The 25,187-nt window shown below is 50.2% G+C and overlaps 1 protein-coding gene across 2 annotated transcripts in view; it reads left to right on the plus strand.

Annotated features, from left to right (window-relative positions):
- XXYLT1 (xyloside xylosyltransferase 1) overlaps positions 1–25,187 on the plus strand; it is a 189,490-nt gene that overhangs the window by 25,690 nt on the left and 138,613 nt on the right. For both annotated transcript variants that reach the window (XM_030860268.2, XM_060297584.1), the window contains exon 2: positions 5,494–5,641. In XM_030860268.2, the coding sequence (XP_030716128.1) occupies positions 5,494–5,641 (148 nt within the window). The remainder of the gene's footprint in view (positions 1–5,493; positions 5,642–25,187) is intronic.

The following is a 25,187-nucleotide window of genomic DNA, read 5'->3' on the forward strand; positions in this document are numbered from 1 at the left end:
TTTTTTTTCTTTTTTTTTGCGGTACGCGGACCTCTCACTGTTGTGGCCTCTCCCGTTGCGGAGCACAGGCTCCGGACGCGCAGGCTCAGCGGCCATGGCTCACGGACCCAGCCGCTCCGCGGCATGTGGGATCTTGCCAGACCGGGGCACGAACCCATGTCCCCTGCATCGGCAGGCGGACTCTGCACCACTGCGCTACCGGGGAAGCCCCTCAGTCATTATTGAATGGGGGCGCTTCTAGGATGTACTTGACAGCATTCATTAAAGGTAAAATGAGGCAAAGCAACTTCACACAGATTTAGCCACTGCTTCTGGGATTTTGATCTCATAATTATAAATGTGGAATATTGATATGAGCAAGCCTTTTAAAGAGCTCACAAAAACATTTATAGGGGGCTGGATCCAAAACAACTTGAATGGATGCCGAGGATGACGTGTGCTGAAAAACTGCTCTGAATGACTCAGCTTGACTCTGGGATTGACGAAGGCATTCATGTTGAGGAGGCACGTGAAGCGTTTGAAAAAAATCAGTGTGTAAGCAGGGTGGGGGGTGGAAATAATAACGGATAGGATTTTTAATTTAAAATATGTATAAATTTATTAATAAAAGTTACAAGTAATGATTTGGCTTTTAAATCTACATCCCTAAAAAAATATGCTCGGTGTAAACCGTTGTCTTGGTTCTTCTCTTTGGTCAGTTGCCTTCAATATGGGCGTCACCTTGTGGTCCTGGGTTTCTAGGTTATGTGGTACTTCTTCCTGCAGCCTCTGAAGTGAGGGATTTGAAAAGGAGGAGGAGCAGAGGGAGGGGTGCCATGTTCTCTCCCCCCTCCCTCTTTTTTCCCTCTCTTTCCATCACTCTTGCTTCGCTTCCGCCTGCCAGACACCAGCCCCTGGCTGGGCTGGGGGCTTCAGAGAGTGCCAGACTCCATCCCTGCCCTTAGGAGACCACAGTTTGCAAACCTGTTTTAGACACTGGCAGGCCTGGGTGTTTTGATTCACACTTGCAGTGTCTGTGGTTTGCTTCTTGCTGCAGAAAGTATATTCCATGGAACATATTAATTTACCTTTAAGTAGATCTATTTTCTGAAATATTCATTGGAGCGGGCTCTGCCGTACAGTGTTTGGAGCAACATACCTAGTACAGTTTGTCCTCATAAATCTATTAATGCTGATGGGATGTAATTGTCTCCTGTGAAGCTCTGGGGTGAGATGGGGGCCCAGGTAGGGGAGGAAGCTGGCCGCTTCTCTCTCCCTCGTAACTTAGCTGTGGCAGGCCCTGCTCAGTGTGTGTGTGGGTATGTGTATGTGTGTGCGCGCATGTGCGTGCATGTGTGTGTGTGTGTTTGTACATATCCATATGTACATATCTTCCTTTTTAATGAATACAGAGGCTTCCATTTCTGAAGGCCCTCTTGTCAGCTTCCAGCTTCTTGTCAAATTCCAGCTTCTAGCAGTGGTTGGAGGTGTAATGAGGCTCAGAGGGAAAAACTGGCTCATGAGTAAAGACTGATCTGTGAACTGAGGGAATTCAGGGGACCGAGAAGGGGGTGAGGGTGGGCACAGGATGCTAACACTTAGGAATAAGTGCAGCGTGGAAACCCCTGGGCTAGGTTTTTTAAAAAATTTTTTTTTATGGTTATCTCTATTTATTTATCTATCTATCTATCTATCTATTTATTTTTGCGGTACGCAGGCCTCTAACTATTGTGGCCTCTCCCGTTGCGGAGCACAGGCTCCAGACGCGCAGGCTCGGTGGCCATGGCTCCCAGGCCCAGCCGCTCCGCGGCATGTGGGATCCTCCCGGACCGGGGCACAAACCCATGTTCCCTGCATCGGCAGGCAGACTCTCAACCACTGCGCCACCAGGGAAGCCCCTATTTTTTTTTTTTTTAACATCTTTATTGGAGTATAATTTTTCTACAGTGGTGTGTTAGTTTCTGCTTTATAACAAAGTGAATCAACTATACATATACATATACCCTCATATCCCCTCCCTCTTGTGTCTCCCTCCCACCCTCCCTATCCCACTCCTCTAGGTGGTCACAGAGCATGGAGCTGATTTCCCTGTGCTATGCGGCTGCTTCCCACTAGCTATCTGTTTTACATTTGGTAGTGTATATGTCCATGCCACTCTCTCACTTTGTCCCAGCTTACCCTTCCCCCTCCCCATGTCCTCAAGTCCATTCTCTACGTCCGTGTCTTTATTCCTGTCCTGCCCCTAGGTTCTTCAGAAACTTTTTTTTTTTAAATTAGATTCCGTATATATGTGTTAGCATATGGTATTTCTTTTTCTCTTTCTGACTTACTTCACTCTGTATGACAAACTCTAGGTCCATCCACCTCACTACAAATAACTCAAATCCGTTTCCTTTTATGGCTGAGTAATATTCCACTGTATATATGTGCCACATCTTCTTTATCCATTCATCTTTCAATGGACACTTTTAGGTTGCTTCCATGTCCTGGCTATTGTAAATAGAGCTGCAGTGAACATTTTGGTACATGACTCTTTCTGAATTATGGTCTTCTCAGGGTATATGCCCAGTAGTGGCATTGCTGGGTTGTATGGTGGTTCTATTTTTAGTTTTTTAAGGAACCTCCATACTGTTCTCCATAGTGGCTGTATCAATTTACATTCCCACCAACAGTGCAAGAGGGTTCCCTTTTCTCCACACCCTCTCCAGCATTTATTGTTTGTAGAGTTTTTGATGATGGCCATTCTGACTGGTGTGAGGTGATACCTCACTGTAGTTTTGATTTGCATTTCTCTAATGATTAGTGATGTTGAGCATCCTTTCATGTGTTTGTTGGCAGTCTGTATATCTTCTTTGGAGAAATGTCTAGGTCTTCTGCCCATTTTTGGATTGGGTTGTTTGTTTTTTTGATATTGAGCTGCATGAGCTGCTTGTAAATTTTGGAGATTAATCCTCTGTCATTTGCTTCGTTTGCAGATATTTTCTCCCATTCTGAGGGTTGTCTTTTCGTCTTGTTTATGGTTTCCTTTGCTGTGCAAAAACTTTTTAAGTTTCATTAGGTCCCATTTTTTAATTTTTGTTTTTATTTCCATTTCTCTAGGAGGTGGGTCAAAAAGGATCTTGCTATGGTTTATGTCATAGAGTGTTCTGCCTATGTTTTCCTCTAAGAGTTTTATAGTTTGATAGTGTCTGGCCTTACATTTAGGTCTTTAATCCATTTTGAGTTTATTTTTGTGTATGGTGTTAGGGAGTGTTCATTCTTCCTTTTACATGTAGCTGTCCAGTTTTCCCAGCACCACTTATTGAAGAGGCTGTGGGCTAGGTGTTTTATCTGCTTGTCCCAAGTGGTCCTAACAGCCACCTGGGATGGAGGTGTCATCATTACTGTGTTATCCATGAAGAGATTGAGTCTCCGAGAGGTCTAGTAACTTGTGCAAAATGCAGCTCATTTAATTCAGCGAGCCTGTCCTGATGGCTTGGGGTTGGGCCCAGGGCAAAGAGCAGTCATAGCCCCTGGCCTCCAGGAGTGCCCCATCCTACCGATGCAGAAACAGGACCTGCAGAGGAGACGGACAAGGAAATGGCGCCTTCCTCCCTATGACACAGGGCGTGCAGGGCAGCGTGATGAATTGTGGGAGGCCATGGGGAGGCCGGAGTGGGTGCTTACCAAGGCTGGAAGACTGGATGGGAGTTCACCCGGCAGCTGGTGGCTGGGAGAATGAGTTCCAGACAATGCAAAGGGCAGGTGCAACACGTAAGGACAAAGGACACCAAGGTGTGGTGGGCAGGGTAAGGACTGCCTGGTTCAGTTCTGCTCAGTCCCCAGGGGAGGGAGAGTTGAGGGATAGCCAGAGCCACTAGTGCAGGGCCTTGCTGGGGCATTTGGACTGTAACCCAGGGCACTGAGGAGCCATATGAAGTTTTGAAGCCAAGGAGAGAGAGAAATGAATTTGTACGTTTGGAAAATTACTCAAGGGGCACAACAGAGTCTGGCTTGGAGGGGGGCAAGGCAGGAGGTGGGAAAGCTTGTGGGGTTTGTGATTCCCGTGCAGCCAGGATGTCAGGTGTGTGAGGTGTGTGGGGTGTATGAGGCCAAAGCCATAGTTTGGTACCTGTGTTGAGAAACAGCAGAACAGGTCTGGAGTCCCCATCCCAGGCTGAGAGATTACAAAAAAGGAAAAAGTCAAATAGAAGAAAAAAAGCAGTCAGTAAAAGGATAAAGGAAAATAGTGCATTAGAAGGGAAATGTCAAGAAGTTGTAAAAAGACTTTTATGAAGAGATAAAAAATTTAAAGAGTTCCAGCTAGGGAATGATAAGGACTAACAGAATATGAAAGATTTCTTTTTTTTTTTTTTTTTGCTGTACGCGGGCTTCTCACTGTTGTGGCCTCTCCCGTTGCGGAGCACAGGCTCCGGACGCGCAGGCTCAGTGGCCATGGCTCACGGGCCCAGCCGCTCCGCGGCATGTGGGATCTTCCCGGACCGGGGCACGAACCCGTGTCCCCTGCATCAGTAGGCAGACTCTCAACCACTGTGCCACCAGGGAAACCCTAAAATACTTCTTTTTTAAGTTTTTAAAACACTTTTCTAAAACACTTTTCTAAGTGTTTTAGAAATTTAAGTGGATCTGAGGATAAAAAGCAAACACTTAAGTGAGTTAAGACAAAAACAGATTTCTGGCCAAAAGCAGAACCTAAACTAGGAAGAAGCAGACGGGGCAGCTGGCCACTGCAGGGCCTTCAGAGGTGCTTATTCCAACCGTCTGACCACTGACGCCTCTGGGACTGTGGGCTGGGTGGGTGACACCGTGGGCTGGCCCGGGCAGAGTCGAGGGAAAGGGCAGAGGTAAGCGACAAAATGGAGCCTAACTGCTTTGGGGACTTCTCGGGCACCACCCACACCTGTCTTTTCTCCTGCGGGCAGTGCCACTGAGAGTGTAGGCTAGCCAGATGGGGCCTCGCACGGCCCCTCCTTTCACTGTCGGCGCCCTGTTCAGGCAGGTTCTTGGCCCTGGAGTCTGGGTGGTGGCGGCCGAGCAGCTCATGGCCGTTTCGCAGGCTCCTCCTGTCCTGTTAGCCACCAGGGAAGAGGGAGGTGGAAGGTCATCAGCAGATGTCTGTGAGCGTTGAAGACTGGGTGCGTTTATTGAGCGCCTCTCGCGTGCAGTGGAGCGTGCTTTAACCTGGTTTCCAGTCTGGGCACAGAGCTTCCTCCAGGGTGGCCCACTTTGAAGTTCAGAAGCTGCTCCCATTCCCCATTCAGGCTCGCAGTCCTCTTCCACTACACCCCACGTGCCTGCCTGCACACGCTCACACTCGGCATCCCCGTCCCCATAGCCAGCCTCTGCGGACTCCCCACTGCTCCCTGTTTTGTTAGCTCTTAGGGATTCCAAGTCCTATGCTCGTGGGCCCCCTGCTCGTGGGCCCTGGAGAGGTCTGCCCCCTCCTCAGCCGGCGCGCGTGCCGGGTGCCCGGGTAGGGTACTCACTTCCGCCATTTCCCGTGCCCTTCTGCAGGTTGTCTTCCATGACGTCGGTGTGCTGACGGACAGGCTCTTCCCCGTCGTGGAGGCCATGCAGAAGCACTTCAGTGCCGGCTCCGGGACCTACTACAGCGACTCCATCTTCTTCCTTTCAGTGGCCATGCATCAGATCATGCCCAAAGGTAACCTGAGCTGCGGGGCAGTAGCCCCTGGGGTGTGACTTTGCATCTGTTTTCCTGGCCTCAATACTGCTGGTGTCCCATATCAGAGAGAAGAGCTCCACTCCAACACGAGGGAGAGGGCGAGGGGGCCAGCCAAGCCCTCTATGTGCAGAGTTTCCTGCACAGAGACTCTAGGGCAGGGCCCTGGGCTGCACAGCTCCTGGAGTCCATTCACAAGTTCACGGTGTGAGTTGTGCAGTGTGGAGTCCCTGGATCGGGGCATCTGGGCTCCAGCTCGGATTCTGCTCCTTATACGCAGCCCCCTCTGGGACTCAGTTTGCTTATCTGTAAAATGGCAGGTTGGACTAGATAACCCTCCATCCCAGTCTGTTGATCCTGCTTTTTCTGGTTTGAACCTGTACTTATCTGACTTTAAAATATCAAATCTATAGGTGTTAGAGGTGCAGATTATGACTTAGTAATAAGACTTTTTCTGAAACGCTGATGCATGGTTAAAGTATTTTCTGGGCTTTAGTCCCTCCAGGGCAGAAGAGATGTGATTGTCTGATCTGTGGTAGGTTGGCCTTGTGTGGAAGTGCTGGCAGGTTATCCTAGGATTAGAAGACTTGAAGGGGGTGAGGGTCTTATTCATGGGGTGTTCCAGACTTCTGGGTTCATTTCCTCCGAATTGCCTATGATTGATTCTGGAGCGCTGGGTATTGCCCCCAGCCCCCATTTCTGGCTGCAGTGAACCATGAGCTGAGCATTTTAGGGGTGACGAGGGGAGTTCTGGGGTCTGGGGGTAGCAGCTATCCAAACTGTGACTAGTTGAGTTTTCTGCGGTTCCCAGACCAGGCGGGACCCGACAGCTGAGGGGGCAGCCCGGCCGCTTGGTGGAGGCCCGCTGCTCAAGCCCAGCAGCCCAGGGTGGGAGAGGAGTCAGGAGCACCACCATTTGAATTCCTGGTGAAGCAGGAACCCAGGAGTCAGAGGATGAGGCTGGGCTCCTGTTGGCAGGTTGTCAGAGCACAGGAAGATCTAGCCCACCGTTTTGGCTGGGCCTTTGTCTCCGTAGGGCAAGTTCCTGCACCGCAGAGGTCTCTGATTGTTCTCTTAGCTGTAAGGCAAGAGCTCAGGGAGCTTCAGTGAGCTCAGGTCTGAAGGAGATGGGGGACAAACTCACCTAAAGGGCACGGGGAGGAGAGCTGGCATTTGTGATTCTGTGAGGAGACCAGGTGCAGCTCGGTCAGCTCCCCAAGTCTCCCCCCCTCTGCTATAGCCCTGGAGGTTACGCATGAGAGCTGACCGAGGAGTTGAGTGATGAGCAGTTATTTCTCTCCCCTCAGGTGGGCAGGTGTGATCTCTCTGGGCAGGCCCTGTGCAGGTGCCGTGGGCCTCTCAGACTGGAGGAAGGTGTGGCTCCTCCTCTCCTGGATTCCAGGGGAGAAGACAGACGTGGGTGCTGGTCCCAGCTCTCCCTCTAACCCCTGTGTGTCTTTGCTGAGGCCTCAGTTTCCCCACCTAGAAATGAGGAGTCTGAACTAGTGAAGAGTCCAGGGTTACGGGAATCTCCTATGGGATTCTGTAGTTCTGGGGAGAGAAGGAAGAGGGGTCTACCCTTTCCCTGCCTCTCTCTCCCATCCCCACCTCACTCCTAGCAGTCCATCTTGATCGCTCTGTAGATCAGGCTTGGGAGCAGGGTTCTATTTGGGCAAAATGTTTCGTGGTTAAACTTGCACTTTGAAATGCCTTGACTAGATGGGCCTTAGGGGCTGCCCAGTCCTGTTGTCTCGCATGCACAATTGGCCTTGAATGAAGCTCTGTGACAGAAGAACTGGCAAAGGACTGGGAGGTCTGGGAGGAGGCGTGCCTGACCTTCCCTTCCCTCTTTCTCCCTCCTTTCCTCATCAGCTGGTAGGTCTCTGCCCATCATGTGCTAAACTCTAGGCCAGGTTTTGCTTTGGGGCACCCAGAGGGAGAGGGTTGTCAGGACAGAGAAGATACTTCTGCCTCACAGCCCTGGCATGGATCAGGCTGTGAACTGTAAGTGCAGATGACAAGAGTTAGGGACCCAGCTCGCTGCCCCTCTGCCTCGCTCACTCTGCCCTGCCCCAGAGCCTGGCCTTGCCCCTGGGGCCATGTCTGCGGAGAAGAGGCTTTGCCTGGAGCTTTGCTGTCCATGCAGTAGATCAGATCATAGGTGGCCCTCCAGGTGATCTGTGGGCTCTGGGGGCCCGATGTCAGGGGGTGGGGAAGGAGCTGTGTGAGATGTGCCGACCCAAACACGGACTCTTTTCCTGGGGTCTTTAGGCAAATGATTCACTGCCAGAGGTTCATTTTTACATCCACTCAAAGTCCACTTCCTAAGAAGCACGTTATTAGGAGTTAACTAAAGTTTGATAATCATAAAATAAAACGCACAGTCCTGGAGTTCCCCTCGGAGTTTGGGTGTTTCCACCGAGCAGTCTGGCTGCTGCACAACACTTGGCAGTGTTGCAGAGCTCCTACCAGGCAGATCTTTTGGAATTCTTGCAATTTTCGGAAGGATGCTTTGTTTTCCAGCACCATTAGTGCCGTCTTGAGTGTGTCATGGCTCTTTATTGCTGCCTTTTTTGTATTCATTGTTTTCAATCATAGAAATTGCTGTTGTTTTGTGCTTTTTTTTCTAAATTAATTTATTTGTTTTTATTTTTGGCTGTGTTGGGTCTTCGTTGCTGCGTGCAGGCTTTCTCTAGTTGTGGCGAGCAGGGGCTACTCTTTGTTGCGGTGCGTGGGCTTCTCATTGCAGTGGCTGCTCTTGTTGTAGAGCATGGGCTCCAGGCGCACGGGCTTCAGCAGTTGCAGCATGCGGGCTCAGTAGTTGTGGCTCGCGGGCTCTAGAGCACAGGCTCAATAGTTGTGGCTTGTGGGCGCTAGAGCGCAGGCTCAGTAGTTGTGGCACATGGGCTTAATTGCCTCACGGCGTGTGGGATCTTCCCGGATCAGGGCTCAAACCCGTGTCCCCTGAATTGGCAGGCGGATTCTTAACCACTGGGCCACCAGGGGAGCCCCTGTTTTGTGCTTTGTTGATTGTTTTGTTCTTGTGTAATTGCTGCATTCTTGCTATTTTGGTTTATTTTGTTTCTTTTACAGTGTTCTTTTTCCTCTGGGAAAGTGAGAATGGGATGTGGGTGGATCATAAACCCTTGGTCTTGCCCAGGAGAGCTGGGTCAGAAAAGCTTGTGTTCCCCTGAGTCATGTCTCAGGAGGTCCTGTCAGGTGTTTGCCCCCAAACTCCAGGTTGTTTCTTTCTGTGCATTGAAGCCTCTTTTCCCCTCCCCTTTCTGAAGCATAAGTGTTACCCTTCTGTACTCAAACTGCCGTTACAGTACGTTTACTTATTTTTCTATTTTTAAAGTAACAGTCATTCATAAAAAAAAATCTGAAAACTACATTAAAATAGAAAAAAAGTTATCCCTTTATTACTACATAAATATCATTACTGTTAATTCTCTGATTATCTTCTAATATCTTCCCAGCACGTAGCTTTTTGAAAATTTAAGCAAAGTAGGAGTTATACTACATATTTAAAGCATTTTGAGTGAGTCTTTTTTATATATCAGCCTATGAAATCGAACCTTCATTTCAGCTTAAGCTCAAAAATGAAAGAAGTAGTACAAGTAGATCTGTATTATGACTTTTTCAGTTGATGTCACTCATCACCGTTTTCTGTGTAATCACACTGTTTGAAAATTTTTGGACCGATTCCATTGAGTAGATGAACCTTAGTTCATCTTATCATTTCTGTGTTCTCAGCTACCTAGATGCTTTCTGGTTTTTCCTACAATCATCAATTACACTGTGATGAATTCCCTCATGCATAAAGATTCTTTTCTTTACTTAGGGTTATTTCCTTAGGCTAGCTCCCCTCAGGTGGAATTCGTGGGCCAAAGGTGAGCCTTACAGAGCCAGCCTGTGTCAACTGCCCCAGCCCCACTGTCTCAGCCTGCATGTGCCAGGTTCTGTACAGTTTGCTAAGCCCGTAGATGTCTGGCCTCTCAGGGGAACCTGAGGCAGCTGTATTCGAGCTTCAGTTGCTGTCCCCACATGACAGGAGAGGAAGCTAGGAGCTGAGGGCAGTCCACTTCTCCGAGTTCTAGGGTGAGCTGGGCCTCCCCGCAGGTTCCTGAGGCCTTGGCCAACCGCGCTCGTTCTGACGGCAAGACCTGCGTGCCAGCCTCTCATACCCGCGCAGCCCCTTGAGGCTTCCAAAGCGTGGCCTCCTCTCCTCTTCTGGGCCCCTTGCTGCAGCCCTGCGGAGGGGGCCTGGCTGGGCTGGGTGGGCGATGGTTAACCCCTTGTGTTTTGCCCCGACTGTCCCCTTCGGCTCAGACCACATCCTCAGAGACAAATGAAGGGGCCTTGCTGGTGGAACGCACTGGCTCTGATTTTAGTCAGACCTTGGTTTTCCTTCCATTGCTTGTCGGAGGAGCCACGTGTGGCTGGCTGGCCCTGCCGCTCGCACTTGCCTGCCCACGTACCCTACACAGACACGCAGCCTCTCTCTCTCCTCACTCACACCCACAGGGCTTTTATCTCCTGTCAGTGGTGTTGGGTTTGTCACCACTGGAAGCATTACGCAATGGAAAAGAAAATATTTTTTTCCCAACTGGAGCTGGAGGGTGCAAAGAGCAGCTTCCCTCTCCTTGTCACACGGCTCCGAGGAGCTATTGGCCCCGGCTTAGAGACACGGACCGTAAAAACAGCCCTTACCCAGATTGAGACATGATGCCTGGTCCATGGTTGAGGTGGGGATCCCCTGGGCAGGGAAGGCAGGTGCCCAGACAGTCAGCAGTGGGTAGGTTGGCCACAGGCCCCGGGAGACTTTCTTGGAAGGCTCTCCTGTCCTGTGGTCAACCCTTTGCCAATAGACATCCTTTGCCAAGGGTCTGATGTTTGCACGACATGGCGCTAGGCACTCCGGGTGTCCCAGAGATGTTTGCTGGGTTGCCGCTTGGTGGGCTCCTGGTGGTGGGATGGGTGGCATGGTCCAACAACTAGGCAGGACGTCATGAAGACCACCAGGGAGATCCACACCGTGCTGAGCATTCAGGAGAGGATGAGTCCCAGGCATTTGGCAGGAAGTAAGAGGACTTCATAGGGGAGGTGGTACTTGAGGTAGTCTTTGAAGGGTGGGTAAGATGTCATTGTGGAAACAGGTAGTGAGCAGTGCAGGCAGGTGGGAAGCGTGTGGTGAGTGTTTGGGAGACAGCACACCACCTCTTTTGACAAACACATTAGGGCACGTGCTGGGAAGCAGTGATGGAAGAGATGGGCGAAGGGGGTTTGCATGTGTATGGGGGCTTGGATGCCAGACGGGGGGCTTGCTCTGAACACAGGGGACAGAGCCTTTGTGAACATTCCGGCAGGGAGGAACTTGACCAGATCCATGCGTTACGATGGGTCTGAGGCTGGGAGTGGATTACCGGGGGAGCTGTTGGTGTCCAGCTGCATATCTTTTCTGGGTGTCCATTGGCTGGACAGGCTGTGAGAGACCCACAGGTGGACTCCCTGGCCTCAAGCAGCAGCTAATCTGGAGTGTGTGTGTATGTGCATGTGCACGTGTGTACCAAGCATGTCACATCCAGCAGGTGACCTGCAGTGCCGGGTGAGACCTGACAGGCATCCCAGCTTTTGCACTGCCTCCCTCTTTCCATGAGAGGGGCTGCAGATGGTGTTACACTGGCTGCTGTGGGAACACTTACGAACTAACTTCAGCTTTTAGCAACTCTGTGGGTCAGGAACAAAAGGAAGTGCAGAGTTTATGAGAGTAGGCAGAGCAGACAGTCTTCCACTCTGAGCTCATAAACCCCCGTAAAACCAAGGCAGATATTTCTGCCGTGGAACCTCTTGTGCAGTCAGTCCTTTGCAAGTGCTAACTAAACTTGGTGTGAATTAACCTCCAGTCTGATTGCTTTCCTCTGACACTGAATGGAGATAGATGACCCAAGGGAATGGGATGAATATGACAAATGAGGTTGAGGGAAAGGTGGAAGGAAGGAGGAAAAAAGGATTTTGGAGCCTGGTGCTCTCCTGGGGTCTTTTGGAGATAGGCTCAGGCATGTCTTGAGAAACCCCTGAGTCTAGGCAGAAGGAGGTTGGGAGGAAGGAGGCCAACTGCCTGATTAGACCTTGATGAGGTCTCAGTCCTGGAAAGGTCGAGGAGACCCTCCTCTCCTCTTCTAGTACTTTCCTTCCTAGACCCCATGAGTCTGGCTCCTGGGCCCTGGAACCCAGGCCTGGGCCATAGAGCTCGGCTTTAGCTGTGTATCTGCTTGGCTTCTGTAGGCTAGCCTGGGCACCTGACCGTTTTTACCCTGGTGTCTGTTGAGCTAGGGGTATAGAAGCTTCCAAGCGAAAACTTCCGGCTTCTTGATGAGCCTTGGGCAAAACCGGCTCCATGGGAGGTGGGCGTTTATAGACCTTGGGCCCCAGGGGAGCCTGGGCAGCTGCCCGCTCTGGTTTGTGCCCGTTATAGGGTCATGTTTCCAGGCGCCTTGTGTTTCTGTTGGTTTCCCGGCCTGCAGTTGAGGACTGAAGTTCTGTACAATCCTGTGTCTACACAGAGGAGGGGTGGGTTCGAGTGTCGCAGCCTCTCCTGACTTGGCCTGTGGTCAGGGCATTCTGAGAATTAATGAGATGATACCTCCGATAGCCCTCAGTACTGTGCCTGGCACGTGGTGAGTGCCCAGTAATTGTGGCAGTATGAGACGTGCCTCCAGACACAGCACTGAAGGGTGTGGGGCTGGAGTTATTCTCAGACTTAGGCCACCCACTTTTGCCTTTTGGAAAGAACCTCTGATATGGGAGAAGGAGATTTTCTGGATGATCCTGGGCAAGTCATGTGACCTCTTGTCTCCCAGGTGAGGATTGCCATCCCTGACCTGCCTTCCCCTCAGGGTTACTGTGAGCCAGAAATAGAGTAATGCAGCTTAAAATGCTTCTCCCCCCCACCTCCCAAGACCAGCTCCCAGAATCAGAGTACTTGAAATCTGTGCGATCATAGCACATTATTATTACCAACATGGTCAGCCCCATCCTGCTCATGCTTCCTAAGGAGATTTGTGAGTAAAAAGATCAGGCAGGGGCTTCCCTGGTGGCGCAGTGGTTGAGAGTCCGCCTGCTGATGCAGGGGACACGGGTTCGTGCCCCGGTCCCGGAAGATCCCACATGCTGCGGAGCGGCTGGGCCCGTGAGCCATGGCCGCTGAGCCTGCGCGTCCGGAGCCTGTGCTCCGCAACGGGAGAGGCCACAATAGTGAGAGGCCCGTGTACCGCAAAAAAAAAAAAAAAAAAAATCAGGCAAATGCAAAATGTTGTAAACTCCCTGAAAATGTAGGACTTGGGCCCTGAGTGTCCTCTGCCCCAGAGTCACATTCTTGAAGACACGTGTGATGCTTGCTGTTGTAGAACAGAATGAGAAGGCAACTGGTGATGAGTAGAGGGTGGCTCAGTCCTGCTCCCAGCACCCTTTCTCCTGGCATCATGGGTACCATCACCCCTGAGCACCCTTCTTTCAGCGATCTGTCCCTGGGGCCTTGGTGTCCTGAGGCCAGAGGCAGACGATTGGACTCTTGTGAGGACATTCTTGGATCCACTTTGGGTTGGCGGCGCTGGATGGAAAAAGCTGGTGTGAATCTCAGGTAATTCGTGCACGGGTGCATCTCAGCCCAGGTTTACAGGCCCACGTGAGAAAGAATGGAGTCAGGGCTAGGAAGCCTGCAGGCTGGAGATAAAACCAAAATGGGAAAATCCACACGGGCAGCTCTCATTCATTCATTCCTGCTTTGAAACACTGAATCAGTGTGCAGTCTTTTGCAGAAAACCTTTAAAATTCCATCTTCTGTTTTTCTTTTTTCCTTGGGTGAAATTTGACAAATGTAGTAGAAGCTGTATCCAGTAGGGGCTTCTTTGTTCTGTGCTTTTTGTGCTTTTGCTCACTACCGTGGGGGGGTCATTAATATTCTCCACTGTTGTCTCATAGCAGTTTTATAAACAGAGAAGGCTTTTAAGGCTGGGTTTTGGAACTTTATAATTTCGCTCAGTTAGAACCCAAATCAGGAAGCTCGTCTATAACCAATGTTTAATCATCCCTCAGTGAGGCAGACATGTGTCTGGTAGGAGGGGTCCTGCAGCAGGATGTACATACATTCTGGAACCTGGGGTGCAGTGGAGAAGGGGTGGGGATCCTGGGGATGGCCTCTTCTCTGCCCCTACCCCATCAGACTCAGTATTGGAAGAAAGCAGAAGCAAGGGGCCCCCTAAACTCATTGATGCTGTTTTAACTGGTTTGCCAGTTCCTGAAATCCTTAATGGGAAAGGCGGCAGCTGTACCCACAGTTAGTCCCACGGCCTCTGCTTACTCCAGGGATGAAGGGACCTGAGGGCTGGTTTAGTGTGGATGTGGAATTGGCTGTGGTGAGGGGGCCTCTCTCCGTTCCCCGATTCCTCTCCAGGGGACAGTGATGTAGACTGGCTTGAGGACCCTGTTTACTAGTGGGCACGGTCACTGCGTAAGAGGTGTCATGCATGAGTGTGCCTTCCCTTCTCTCTGGAGTTTTCTGCTGACTCCTGAGACAGGAGACGTGGTGGGAACAGGGCTGCCTCAGCAGGGCGGGGTGGGGAGCACCGTTGCCCTCTGTCTCCTGCACCCCTCAGGCTTACCTGTGCGGGAGGAGAGTGAGGTCCTGCTGAGACTTTGGGCCTCAGCCGCGTTCTCCAGCCTGGTTTGCCAGGGAGTCCTGCATCGCAGCCCCGCTGATAACAAGGTGGTACTTGACTTTCCCACCCGCCATGACTGCTGGGGTGCCTAGATGTCTCAGAAGCCTCCTCAGGAGGGCTCACTGGGCTTCTCCGAGTTCTCTGGTCAAGATAACATCTCGGATTGCCTAACCCCCTCCTGACTCCTAACAGAGGCTCTGGGTGAACAGCCTCGCTTCTCCGTACCGCTGACTCTCTGTTTAGAAAATGGGGATAAATGACTGTACAGACGTCATAGGGTTGGACGGGGACTGAGATGGCGTCTGCAGAGTCATAGTCCCTGGGACTAATAACATATGTCACTAGTGCCTCTCCTCTCGGCGGGTCCAGAGCATAGCAGCACATCAAAAGCTCTGGTAAGTGCTGAAGTTGGAAAAAAAAAAAGTTTAACTTAGTTTCACCCAGTATTTCTCAAATGTAACTTATCACAGAACCCCTTTCTGAGGAATCCTTATTCACATGCTGAGGCAGGGCTGTTTCACGGGACTCACTTTAAGAAATGCTGCCCTCGAACTAGAGTAGTAAACACACCACACTGGCGTAGCTCTCTCGGGGGTGTGGGCAAGTGGTGCAGGACGCCTCAGCCCGCAGGGAAAGGCACTCCCTGTCAGACTTTCCTCTTCTCCCTGCAGCGCAGCCCGGGGAGCCTCCGGCTGGGCCTGCTACTTTAATTACTCGCTTCTTTGTTGCTTATACCACAACGACTTCCTGAGCAGGTCTGAAGTAGCTTTGGGGCTGCCCAAAGTCTGCCTCAGACCTAGAAGCGTGAGGAAAACTTTCTCTGGGTCACGAAACGTGGTGGGACCATGGGGAACAGAGTCGTTTAGAAGGAGGGCGATGTAAGTCTGGTGCCCCTCCGCAAGCAGGGCACCCTTTGTGGCAGTGACGAGCTGGTTTCAGAGCAGGGTGACCCAGAGGGCGGCCGTGCCGTCTCGAAACGGACCCTTAAGGGAACCGGACCTGCGCACCGGAGAAGACTTGCTGCCTCCTTTTTCTTTATTGAAGTAGAGTCAATTCACGATGTTGTGTTAGTTTCTGCTGTACAGCAAAGTGATTCACTTATACACATATATACACATTCTTTTTCATATTTTTTTCCATTATGGTTTATCACAGGATATTGAATATAGTTCCCTGCGCTAGACAGTAGGTCCTTGTTTATCCATTCTATATGTAATACTTTGCTTCTGCTGACCGCAAACTCCCCCTCTATCCCTCCCCCTTGGCAACCATAAGTCTGTTCTCTAAGTCTGTGAAGACTCGATGCCTTCTGAAGGGCCGTCCTGGGAAAGAGGAAGCCGGCCCGTTCTGTGAGGCCCTGAAGGCCACCCCAGGTACAGCTGACTGCAGTTTCTAACTCTGTTGCCACCTTTCTGTGAGCCCCGTGGGCAAGGCCTTTCCCTGGCCAGGGTGCAGGTCCTCACCTACAGCCTGAGGGGTTGGATAAGATCCAGAGTGTAGACTGGCCACTTATGGCTATGGACCACAATCTGGCCATTTTAGCATCCTCGCAGGGGCTTTCGGTGGCATCGTAGCTGGAAACCAGCCGTTCTAGCCTCACCGCTCTTGGTTCCCTGTCTTTACGTTGCCTCTGATGCCTGTGGGTTGAAGTCCTGTTTAAGGGTCTGCCGGTCAGCTCCGCTCTGCTCCTCTCCTCCGGAGCTCTGCTTTGTTCATCCTCCTGCAGCCGCACCAGCTTCCCTGCCCCCTCTGCCTGGACCAGCCCCCCCAGGGATCCTCAGGGCTTTGCTCCCTCACCTCCTTCAGATCTTTGTCCAGTTGTTGCCTCCTTGGTGAGGCATCCCTGAGCCATCCTGTGTTAACAGTGTACTCACTCCCTGTGGAGCACCCTGCTGTGACCCCTACATGGCTTTATTTCTCTTCATGCTGTGACCCCTACAGGGCTTTATTTCTCTTCATAGTCCTTATCCCATCTGACAGAGAATGTATTCTACTTTCTTCTTTGATCGTCTGTCTCCCATACCCAAATGTAGGTTCCACGAGGGCAGCGAGTCTTACGTGTTTTGTTCATTGCTCTGCTCCGGGTGCCTAGAATAATACCACGCACATAGTGGGCATTCAGGAAATCTCTGTCAAGTGAATTAAATGAATACGTTTCTGTTAGCCATGTATCTTTTTAAAAAAATTAATTAATTTATTATTTATTTTTGGCTGTGTTGGGTCTTCGTTGCTGTGCGTGGGCTTTCTCTAGTTGTGGCGAGCGAGGGCTGTTCTTCGTTGCGGTGCGCGGGCTTCTTACTGTGGTGGCTTTTCTTGTGGAGCACGGGCTCTAGGTGCGCAGGCTCAGTAGTTGTGGCTCATGGGCTCTAGAGCACAGGCTCAGTAGTTGTGGCGCACGGGCTTAGTTGCTCCGCGGCATGTGGGATCTTCCCGGGCCAGGGCTCGAACCCGTGTCCCCTGCATCGGCAGGTGGATTCTTAACCACTGCGCCACCAGGGAAGCCCCTAAGCGTGTATCTTGAATTAGCCTATTTTGTGGGTCACCTTCGTATGACAGAGCCGACTCACTGCCTCAGCACATTTTCTTAAGCCCATTTGGAACTGCCTGGGGATGAAGTCCAGCAGCTTCTGATAAATTGCAGAGAACCTGGATGTTCTTTGTGAGTTAGTCACAACCACGAGCTTGGGTTTTCTGGACGACCACTTCTTGATGGGTCCCCTCAAGCCTTGAGGAAGCACGGTGGGTCCTGATTGCCTGCTGCAGCCTATGGTGCCCTGACTGCCAGTGTTCAGCGTGGCATGAGGGGCAGGAGTTCTCCTGTGGAAGAAAGCAAAAGGAAAAACAGATACTCAGGAGCTTGCCTGGGTGAAAACATCTGAGTAAATACTGAACAAAGGTTATGAACATGTGTCCAGTGGTTGCAGTGAAAACCGTTTTCTGGCAGCTCCTATGGAACAAATTTGAGGCATTTCAGTCTTCTTATTCTGAAAGGGGACGACTGAGCAGATTTCTCATAAAATGCTAAAAGTAATAAGGTGACACAGACCACTTTCTGTTAACTTAATGCCAGGGGCTCTTTGCAAGCTAATGAAGACAGTTGCCAAATTGAACAGTAGTACCTTCCATTTTGGTCCCCCTATTAGATTCTGCCTTTTGACTTTTCAAGATCCTCTTTTAAATTCTTGGCTACCAGTCAAAGGTATCAGTATTGATGTCAAGAGGTTAAGCAGCGTTTATTCTCGGTAACTTGTCACCTGTGAAGGGGTGGCTATCTCTTGCCATACACTGGGCGCTGAGTGGGTGCAGCTGCCCTGCCCTCCGGGTGCTTGCCTTCTGGTTGGGAGAGAGCCCAAGCGAATGGGTGCTCGCAGAGCCAGAGGTTGGAGGTCAGCAGCCCTGGGGCTGGTCTGGGGAGATGGTGTCAGATTATTTGCATGGAGAATGGACCAGATACCATCAGTTCTGCCAGCGTTCAGAGGGGATACTTGTTGAGGAGGATGAGGTGGGTTTTTGCCAGGCCTTGAAGGCTGCGGGGTTGAGGGTGAGGGAGGAGAAGGGCAGGTATTCTGGGTGAGGGTGGTGCTGGGCAGCCTGCCTCTCAGCCTGGGCGGAGGCCATCGTGCTCTAGGGACGCTGTCTCTTCAGGTGGCAGCAGATCCCAAATCCATCAGTCCAGTGTGTCCAGCAAGCACCTCTGGGGTTGACATTAAGTACATTAACGAGCATCTTCTCCTTGTCCCTGTCTTTGTGCATCGTCCCCTGGCAGGAGAAGACTCTATTTCTCTACGCAAGCCGTGTGTGTAATCGCTGATGACCAGGTCCTCTTGGTTAACCATCTTGGAATGAATCTCAGGCCTGCTCTTCCTTCCTTTTCCCCACCCACTTACTCTGGCTCCAGACGTCCTTTGGAATGTGCCTGGCTGTGCCTGGGCCTCCAGAGAGAGAGAGCGCTGCAGGGATTGAAGCCTCGCTGCCCCTGTTAGCCGCCTTACCCACTCCCTTCAGCAGAGTTTCTGGCTGCTCCCCATAGCCATGCTGTTTTCCAGCCCGAATGGCTGCCTGAAATAGTTTGTGGTCAAACGTGCCCTCGGCTTTCCTACTTCCTGGTCTTGCTCAGCTCTTCCTTTGGCGCGTAATGCCTCCCCACATAACCCCCAGTCACCGCGCTGCCTAGCAGAAGGGCTTCCAGAGGGCAGGCTCTGCAAGCACGCAGGGTGTCCGCAGGGCAGCCTCTGGACCTGGACCTTTGGGGAGTGAAAACCTCTTGAGAGTCCTAAGTCAAGCGGATGGGACATGACGTGAACCTGAACTTCTTTGTAAAACCTGAAAGCCCTTGGTGGATGGGTGGGGATGATTCCCATCACATGTGGATTAGCACTCTTAGCAGGCAAGGGATTCCACTAAGTGAATAGAGTCAGCCACGTGGGTGTGGAGTTCTGGTGATAAGATACTGTTCTAGAGCTGCTTGTCGCTCAGGGAGCTATCTCAGGTCGCTCTAATGGTGGCCTTAAACCTTGGCTTTGTGGCTTCTCTGCCTCACACCAGCTTCTTGCCTTACTTCAGGACTGACTTCTTTTATTTTTTTTTATTATTATTATTTTTTTTTTTGCGGTACGTGGGCCTCTCACTGTTGTGGCCTCTCCCGCTGCGGAGCACAGGCTCCGGACGCGCAGGCTCAGCGGCCATGGCTCACGGGCCCAGCCGCTCCGCGGCATATGGGATCCTCCTGGACCGGAGCATGAACCCGTGTCCCCTGCATCGGCAGGTGGACTCTCAACCACTGCGCCACCAGGGAAGCCCTATACTGCTTTTTTAAAACGTGTTTTTTTCTGTTCCCACAGAACTGAAACTTGCGTGGGGCTTTGGTTTGTTGTAACTTCCCCACAACAGGCATCATCTCTTGGTAGTTTCCATTTCAGAGCCTGAAAGAGAATCTTCTGGCCAGCCTGCAGGCCGTGAATTGTTGACATTTTTTGTCATTGATCCAGTCAGCTGGGACCAGCGCAGGGGGGCCCATGTAGTCCCAAACCCAGCCACCGGTGCCTACCCCTTCAGCAAGAGTGTGAGAGGGGACAGGTGTGTGATTGCTGCTCTCAAGACACAGAGCAGCTGTCTGAGGTGGCCCTGGAGGGGAGGGGAAGGGAAAAGGCGTGCATCAGATGTGGGTCTTGCCCTCATGACTTTTCTAGTGAAGGAATTTAAAATTCCTGTCATAGAGGCATGGACTTTGGGGGGCGTCGTAGGCGGCCTCTAAGCTGCCTCCCACTGATCCCCACCTCCTGGTGTTCATGCCCTTCACTTGAGTGTGAACTGGACTTACTGACTCCTAGTGTGTAGAATATGGCAAAGATTCTGAGGTCATGTTACTACAGACTGTGGCCTCCATCTTAGAGATCTTTTTTCTCTCTGAGCCCTTGCCCTGGAGGAAGCCAGCTGCCATGTTACGAGCTGCCCTGTGGAGTGGCCTGCATGGTCAGGAATTGAGGTCTCTGGCCGGCAGCCCAGAGGACCTGAGGCCCACCAACAGCCACATGAGTGAACGCTGAGACGGTTGCCGCCTGTGCATCTACTAAGCTGTGGCTGAGGTGTCTCAAGAGCTGTGAGATCATAAATGTTTGCCGTTTTCAGCCGCAGAGTTTGGGATCAGCCTGTTACGCGGCAACAGGTAACTGATCAGGGGGTGTAAGCACAGAGCTGTGAGAGGATGAAGGAGGGCGCACCTTTGGCCAAGGAATTTGGGCAAGGCTTTGAGAAGAAGGTGGCATTTGGGCGTGGCCTGCCTTTTCTCCCTGGAGTGGCCTCTTGTACAGGGTGGGCCATCTGTACACACAGAGGGCAGGGAGGGCTGATCTGGCCATTTTCCAAGGTGGATCAGATGAACACATGGTTTTTCTGTTGCGTGGCCTTGAGAACGTCTGTATCTTCTGTTGAAGAAGGGCAGGATAGGCTCGAGCCTCCCGCTCAGCCTGACACGTGGCATCTCTGATGAAGGTTGGGTCTCCTGGGCCCCTGAGGCCTCCATGATTGCGCTGCCGGGCTGCTTAGTGCCCGACCCTGAGTAGAGAGCCACAGCTCTGAGCTCACAGCTTAGCTGGGTGCCTCTGACATCTATTTCTCTTTCTTACTGATGGCGTGGCCTTAGGCAAGGCAGTGAGTGTCCTCTCTGGGACTTTTCCTGCACCTTTTATTATGAAAAATTCAAATATATGCAAAAGTAGAATAACATAATGAACTCTCTCATACCCATCACCCAGCTTCAATAGTTCTCAACTCATGGCCTATCTTATTTCATCTCTACTCCCACCCACTGCCTTCTCCCTCAACCCTGGGTTATTTCAAAGCACACACCAGATATCATATTATTTTATTCTTTGATAAGTATCTCTGACAGATAAGTACCTTTTTTTTAACATAAACACAGTATCTTTATTACATTTAATAAAATGAACAATTCCTTATTACCGTCTAATATCCAAGCAGTGTTCACATTCTTCAGTTGTCTTAGAATTGTGTTTTCATAGGGTTGTTCAAATCGGGATTCAGGCAAGGGCTACATGTCTCTTAAGTCTTCCTCTCTCTCTTTTTGTAAATTAAACTTTTAAATTTGAGATATTTGTAGATGAATATGTAGTTGTAAGAAAGAATATAGAGATCCTTTACCAACTTTCACCCAGTGGTACCATCTTGCAAGACTACAGTACATGACAACTGCGATACTGACATTGATGTAGTCAAGATACAGAGCATTCCGTCATCACGAGGCTCCTCCTTCATGTTGCCCTTTTAGAGCCACATCCACTCCTCACACTCCCCACCCCACCCCTGGCAAGCACTCATCTGTTTTCCATTTTCTATACTTTTGTCATTTCAAGAATGCTATATAAATGGAATCATAAAGTATGTAACCTTTTAAGACTGACTTTTTTTTCACTCAACATAATCCTCTGGAGACTCTTTCAAGTTGTTACGTGTATCAAAATCCATTCCTTTTTATTGCTGAGTAGAATTCAGTAGTATAGATATGCCCCAGTGTGTTTCACCATTCACACATTTAAGGACATCTGGGTTGTTTCCAGTTTGGGGTTATTATGAAAAAAGCTGCTAGGACATTTGCATACAGGTTTTTGTGCGAACATAAATTGTTATTTCTCTGGAATAAATGCCTGAAAGAACAGTAGCTTGGTCTTAGAGTAGTTCCATGCTTAGTTTTATAAGAAATTGCCAGGCTTTCCCAGAGTGGCCGTACCGTTTTACATGCCTACCAGCAATGTGTGAGTGTTGCTTGAGTCTTAGTCTATAGGTCTTCTCTCCTTCTTCCCCTCTTTTCTGCCCTACCAACTTGGCATAGAAACCCATGTCCTATTGTCTTGGATGATTGAGATGATACATGAGAAACTGCTTTATAAACTCTCCCTAACTGAGATTATTGGTGCTTCTCTTTTGTGGGATATCTGAAAATGGCATCACAGCACCTTCGGGAAGTACGGTAGATGCTTCCTGACTCTCCGCGCCTGCGTTTCCCAGCCTGGCTAGATTCTGCAGGGCAGCTGGATCACCAGGGTAGCCGTACATCAAGCATGTTTAGTACAGCTTGGTTTTTAAAGAACATGCCGGGTGGGGTGGGAATGAGATACTCAGGTTGCCTGAGTGACCCATGAGACTGTAGTCCCCGCCCACCACCCTGCCTGTTAGGATGGGTCGTCCAGTCACCTTTCCTCTTTCTTGACCTGGCTGGCAGTTCTGCTGACCGGAAGGTGGAGATGCCAGCGTGTGAGTGTACATGTATGCGCATGCTGCCCTTTTAGCCACAGGTTCGCACCACATTTGCTTAAGATGATGACAGTTTTCTAGAACACTGTGTGCAGCAAATTCCAGGTTCTATTAGAAATTAAAATGTGAGGATTTTCAAAGCACTTTCCTCGTCTCCTCCCTTGTGCTGTGTCTGCCACACATGTAACTTCCTCAGGGTCGTAATCCTCCCCCATCACTTGCTGACCTGTTGACCGATGTCCCTGATGTTAGTGGCAGCTTCTGTTCCAGGGGCTGACCTGACTAAATGTCCCAGGTTCCTGGGTGACTTCAGACAAGAAGCACAGCAGTTACCTGGCCTCCAGCCCCTTCAGCATCAAGAATGACAGTCCCAGCGTTCCGCAGCAGGGAGCTGTGAAGAAGCGGTAATAGATTTACGGAAAAACACTGCAAAGAGGAATTGTGTTGAAGAGACACTAACAGCAGGGAGGATGGTTTTGTCAGGGTGTTTGCACCTTACTTTTTTTTTTTTTTAATAGGGTAACTTTGTGGGTCTCTGTGAGGTTTTTCAAGACAGGGTATTAATTAATTAATTTATTTTTGCTGTGTTTGATCTTCGTTTCTGTGCAAGGGCTTTCTCTAGTTGTGGCAAGCAGGGGACACGCTTCATCGCGGTGCACGGGCCTCTCACTATCGTGGCCTCTCTTGTTGCGGAGCACAGGCTCCAGATGCGCAGGCTCAGTAGTTGTGGCTCACGGGCCCAGTTGCTCCGCGGCATGTGGGATCCTCCCAGACCAGGGCTCGAACCCGTGTGCCCTGCATTAGCAGGCAGATTCTCAACTACTGCGCCACCAGGGAAGCCCCTGTACCTTACTTTAAATGCCAAGGGATTGCCAGATCTCTGTTCCTTGTATTCTAGAAAATGAGATTTCAGTGTTGTTAGACTCGCTTCTTTTGTGGGTTTTCTCTAGTGCCAGCATGCTCCCCTTTTGTATTGCTATCTGTGCCAGGCCTGGGGTTGGAGTTGCGTCTGCTGCTCTCTTGAAGGATATGTGGACTCAAAAGGGTTTTCAGCGAGGTGCAGTGGTGGGTACAAGTCATTGAATTAACAAATAATGGTCATGAAGGTCCGGCAGTGGAGGACACTTGTGTGAACGTTCATATCCAAGCAGCACAGAGGTGTGAGCAGGAATTGCAGCCAGAGGGCAGTTAGAGTTTCTTTGGGGCTGCTCTGCACGCAACCTGCTGTCTGTTCCTGTCTAATTGTCGCTGACACGTCGTCCCTCTTTGGGGGCGGGGGCTCTAGGAGCCAGGGTGTTGCCTTGGTGGCACTCTGCCCCTCTTCTTTGGGCCTCTGTGACTTCCAAGTGGCCTTTCTGTGGGCGATCACTCTCTGGGTAGCAAGCTTGGAGGACCTGAGGGCCCAGGGGGCACACTGTTTATCACACAGTCCCTTTCACACGCGTCTTACTTTCTATAACACTTTTGTTAACACCTGCTGTGGACTAGGTGGCCTGTGAGAAGTGCTGAGATGCAGCCTGCATGGCTCTTGGTCCCGCAAAGCCTACAGGCTCCTTAGGGGGAGACCCCATTCCCAGTTGTTCCCTCCCAGCTGCCCTCCCCTTCTCCATATTCTTGCTGCCATCTCCTTGGGTCAGATCCTTGTTGTACAATGTTACAGTGATGATAGATGCCATGATTTAGAGAAGCCTCACCTTGTGCCAGGCATGTGCTGAGTGCCTTACTACATTGTATTATCTCCCATTAGCTCAGAGGGAGGTACAGTTCCCTACTTTACAGGTGAGAAAACTGGGCCCAGAGGGATCAGGTAAATTGTCCCAAGACACCGCACTGATGGGAGAGCTGGACAGAACATGGACTGCCTGACTCCAGGGCCTGCTTTTTACAACTAAAAGGGGGTCTGGATGATCCATAAACCTGGCAGGACCTTAGTTGAACGTTGCCCTGGCCACCTACTTTCTCACAAATAACTTTCAAGAACGATGAACAGTGCCCAGCTCAAAAGAACCAAACACAAAGAAAATAAGGATGAGTGAGAACCAGCAAAAACAAGAAACAGCAGAAGTAGACCCTTTAAGACTTCAGATGTTGGAATTATCAGATTCGGATCATAAAATATGTATACTAACCGTGTTTAAAGAAACAAAAGACAAGCCTGAGAATACCTGAAGGGAACTTTAAAAAAATGACCTAACATATTTGAAAAACAACCAAATAGAACTTCTGGAAATAAAGAATACAGTAGTCAAAACAAAAAGTTATGGGTGGTCAATTAGAAAAATCTTTAAAATGCAGATTTTTAAAGGTAACCAGTGCACAGATTCCTTGGTTCCCTCTTTCCTACCCCAATTCTACTCCCCTCCTCAAGGGTGAGCACTGTAAATAGACTGTATGTTTCATTTTAAGCCTTTTTCTATGCGCTTATGAACACACATATGTCAACAGACAACAAAAGAGGTTTTTTTTTTTTTGGGTAGGAGTTTATTAACTAATTAATTTATTTTTGCTGTGTTGGATCTTCATTTCTGTGCGTAGGGCTTTCTCTAGTTGTGGCAAGCGGGGGCCACTCTTCATCACGGTGTGCAGGCCTCTCACTAGCGCGGCCTCTCTTGTTGCGGAGCACAGGCTCCAGACGCGCAGGCTCAGTAGTTGTGGCTCACGGGCCCAGTTGCTCCGCGGCATGTGGGATCCTCCCAGACCAGGGCTCGAACCCGTGTCCCCTGCATTAGCAGGCAGATTCTCAACCACTGCGCCACCAGGGAAGCCCCAAAAGAGGTTTTTTTTAATATAAACGAGATGTGCTTTTTTCCCCCACTTGATAATATGATAGACGTCTAGATATCGATGCATATAGATTTACTACATTGATGAAACTCATTTTAAATTTTTGTTGTCTTATTTTCAAGCACCGCCACATGGTAGAAAATTCAGAAAACACAGAAGGGTATACAGAGAAAATAAGTCTTCTTACCCTTATTCCTGCCACCAAGTTCTCAACTCCCTGGAAAGGTTCTGCACCTTATTTCTTTTTCACTTAA

The sequence above is a fragment of the Globicephala melas genome, chromosome 4 (assembly GCF_963455315.2).
Source record: "Globicephala melas chromosome 4, mGloMel1.2, whole genome shotgun sequence".
Lineage (NCBI taxonomy): Eukaryota > Metazoa > Chordata > Mammalia > Artiodactyla > Delphinidae > Globicephala > Globicephala melas.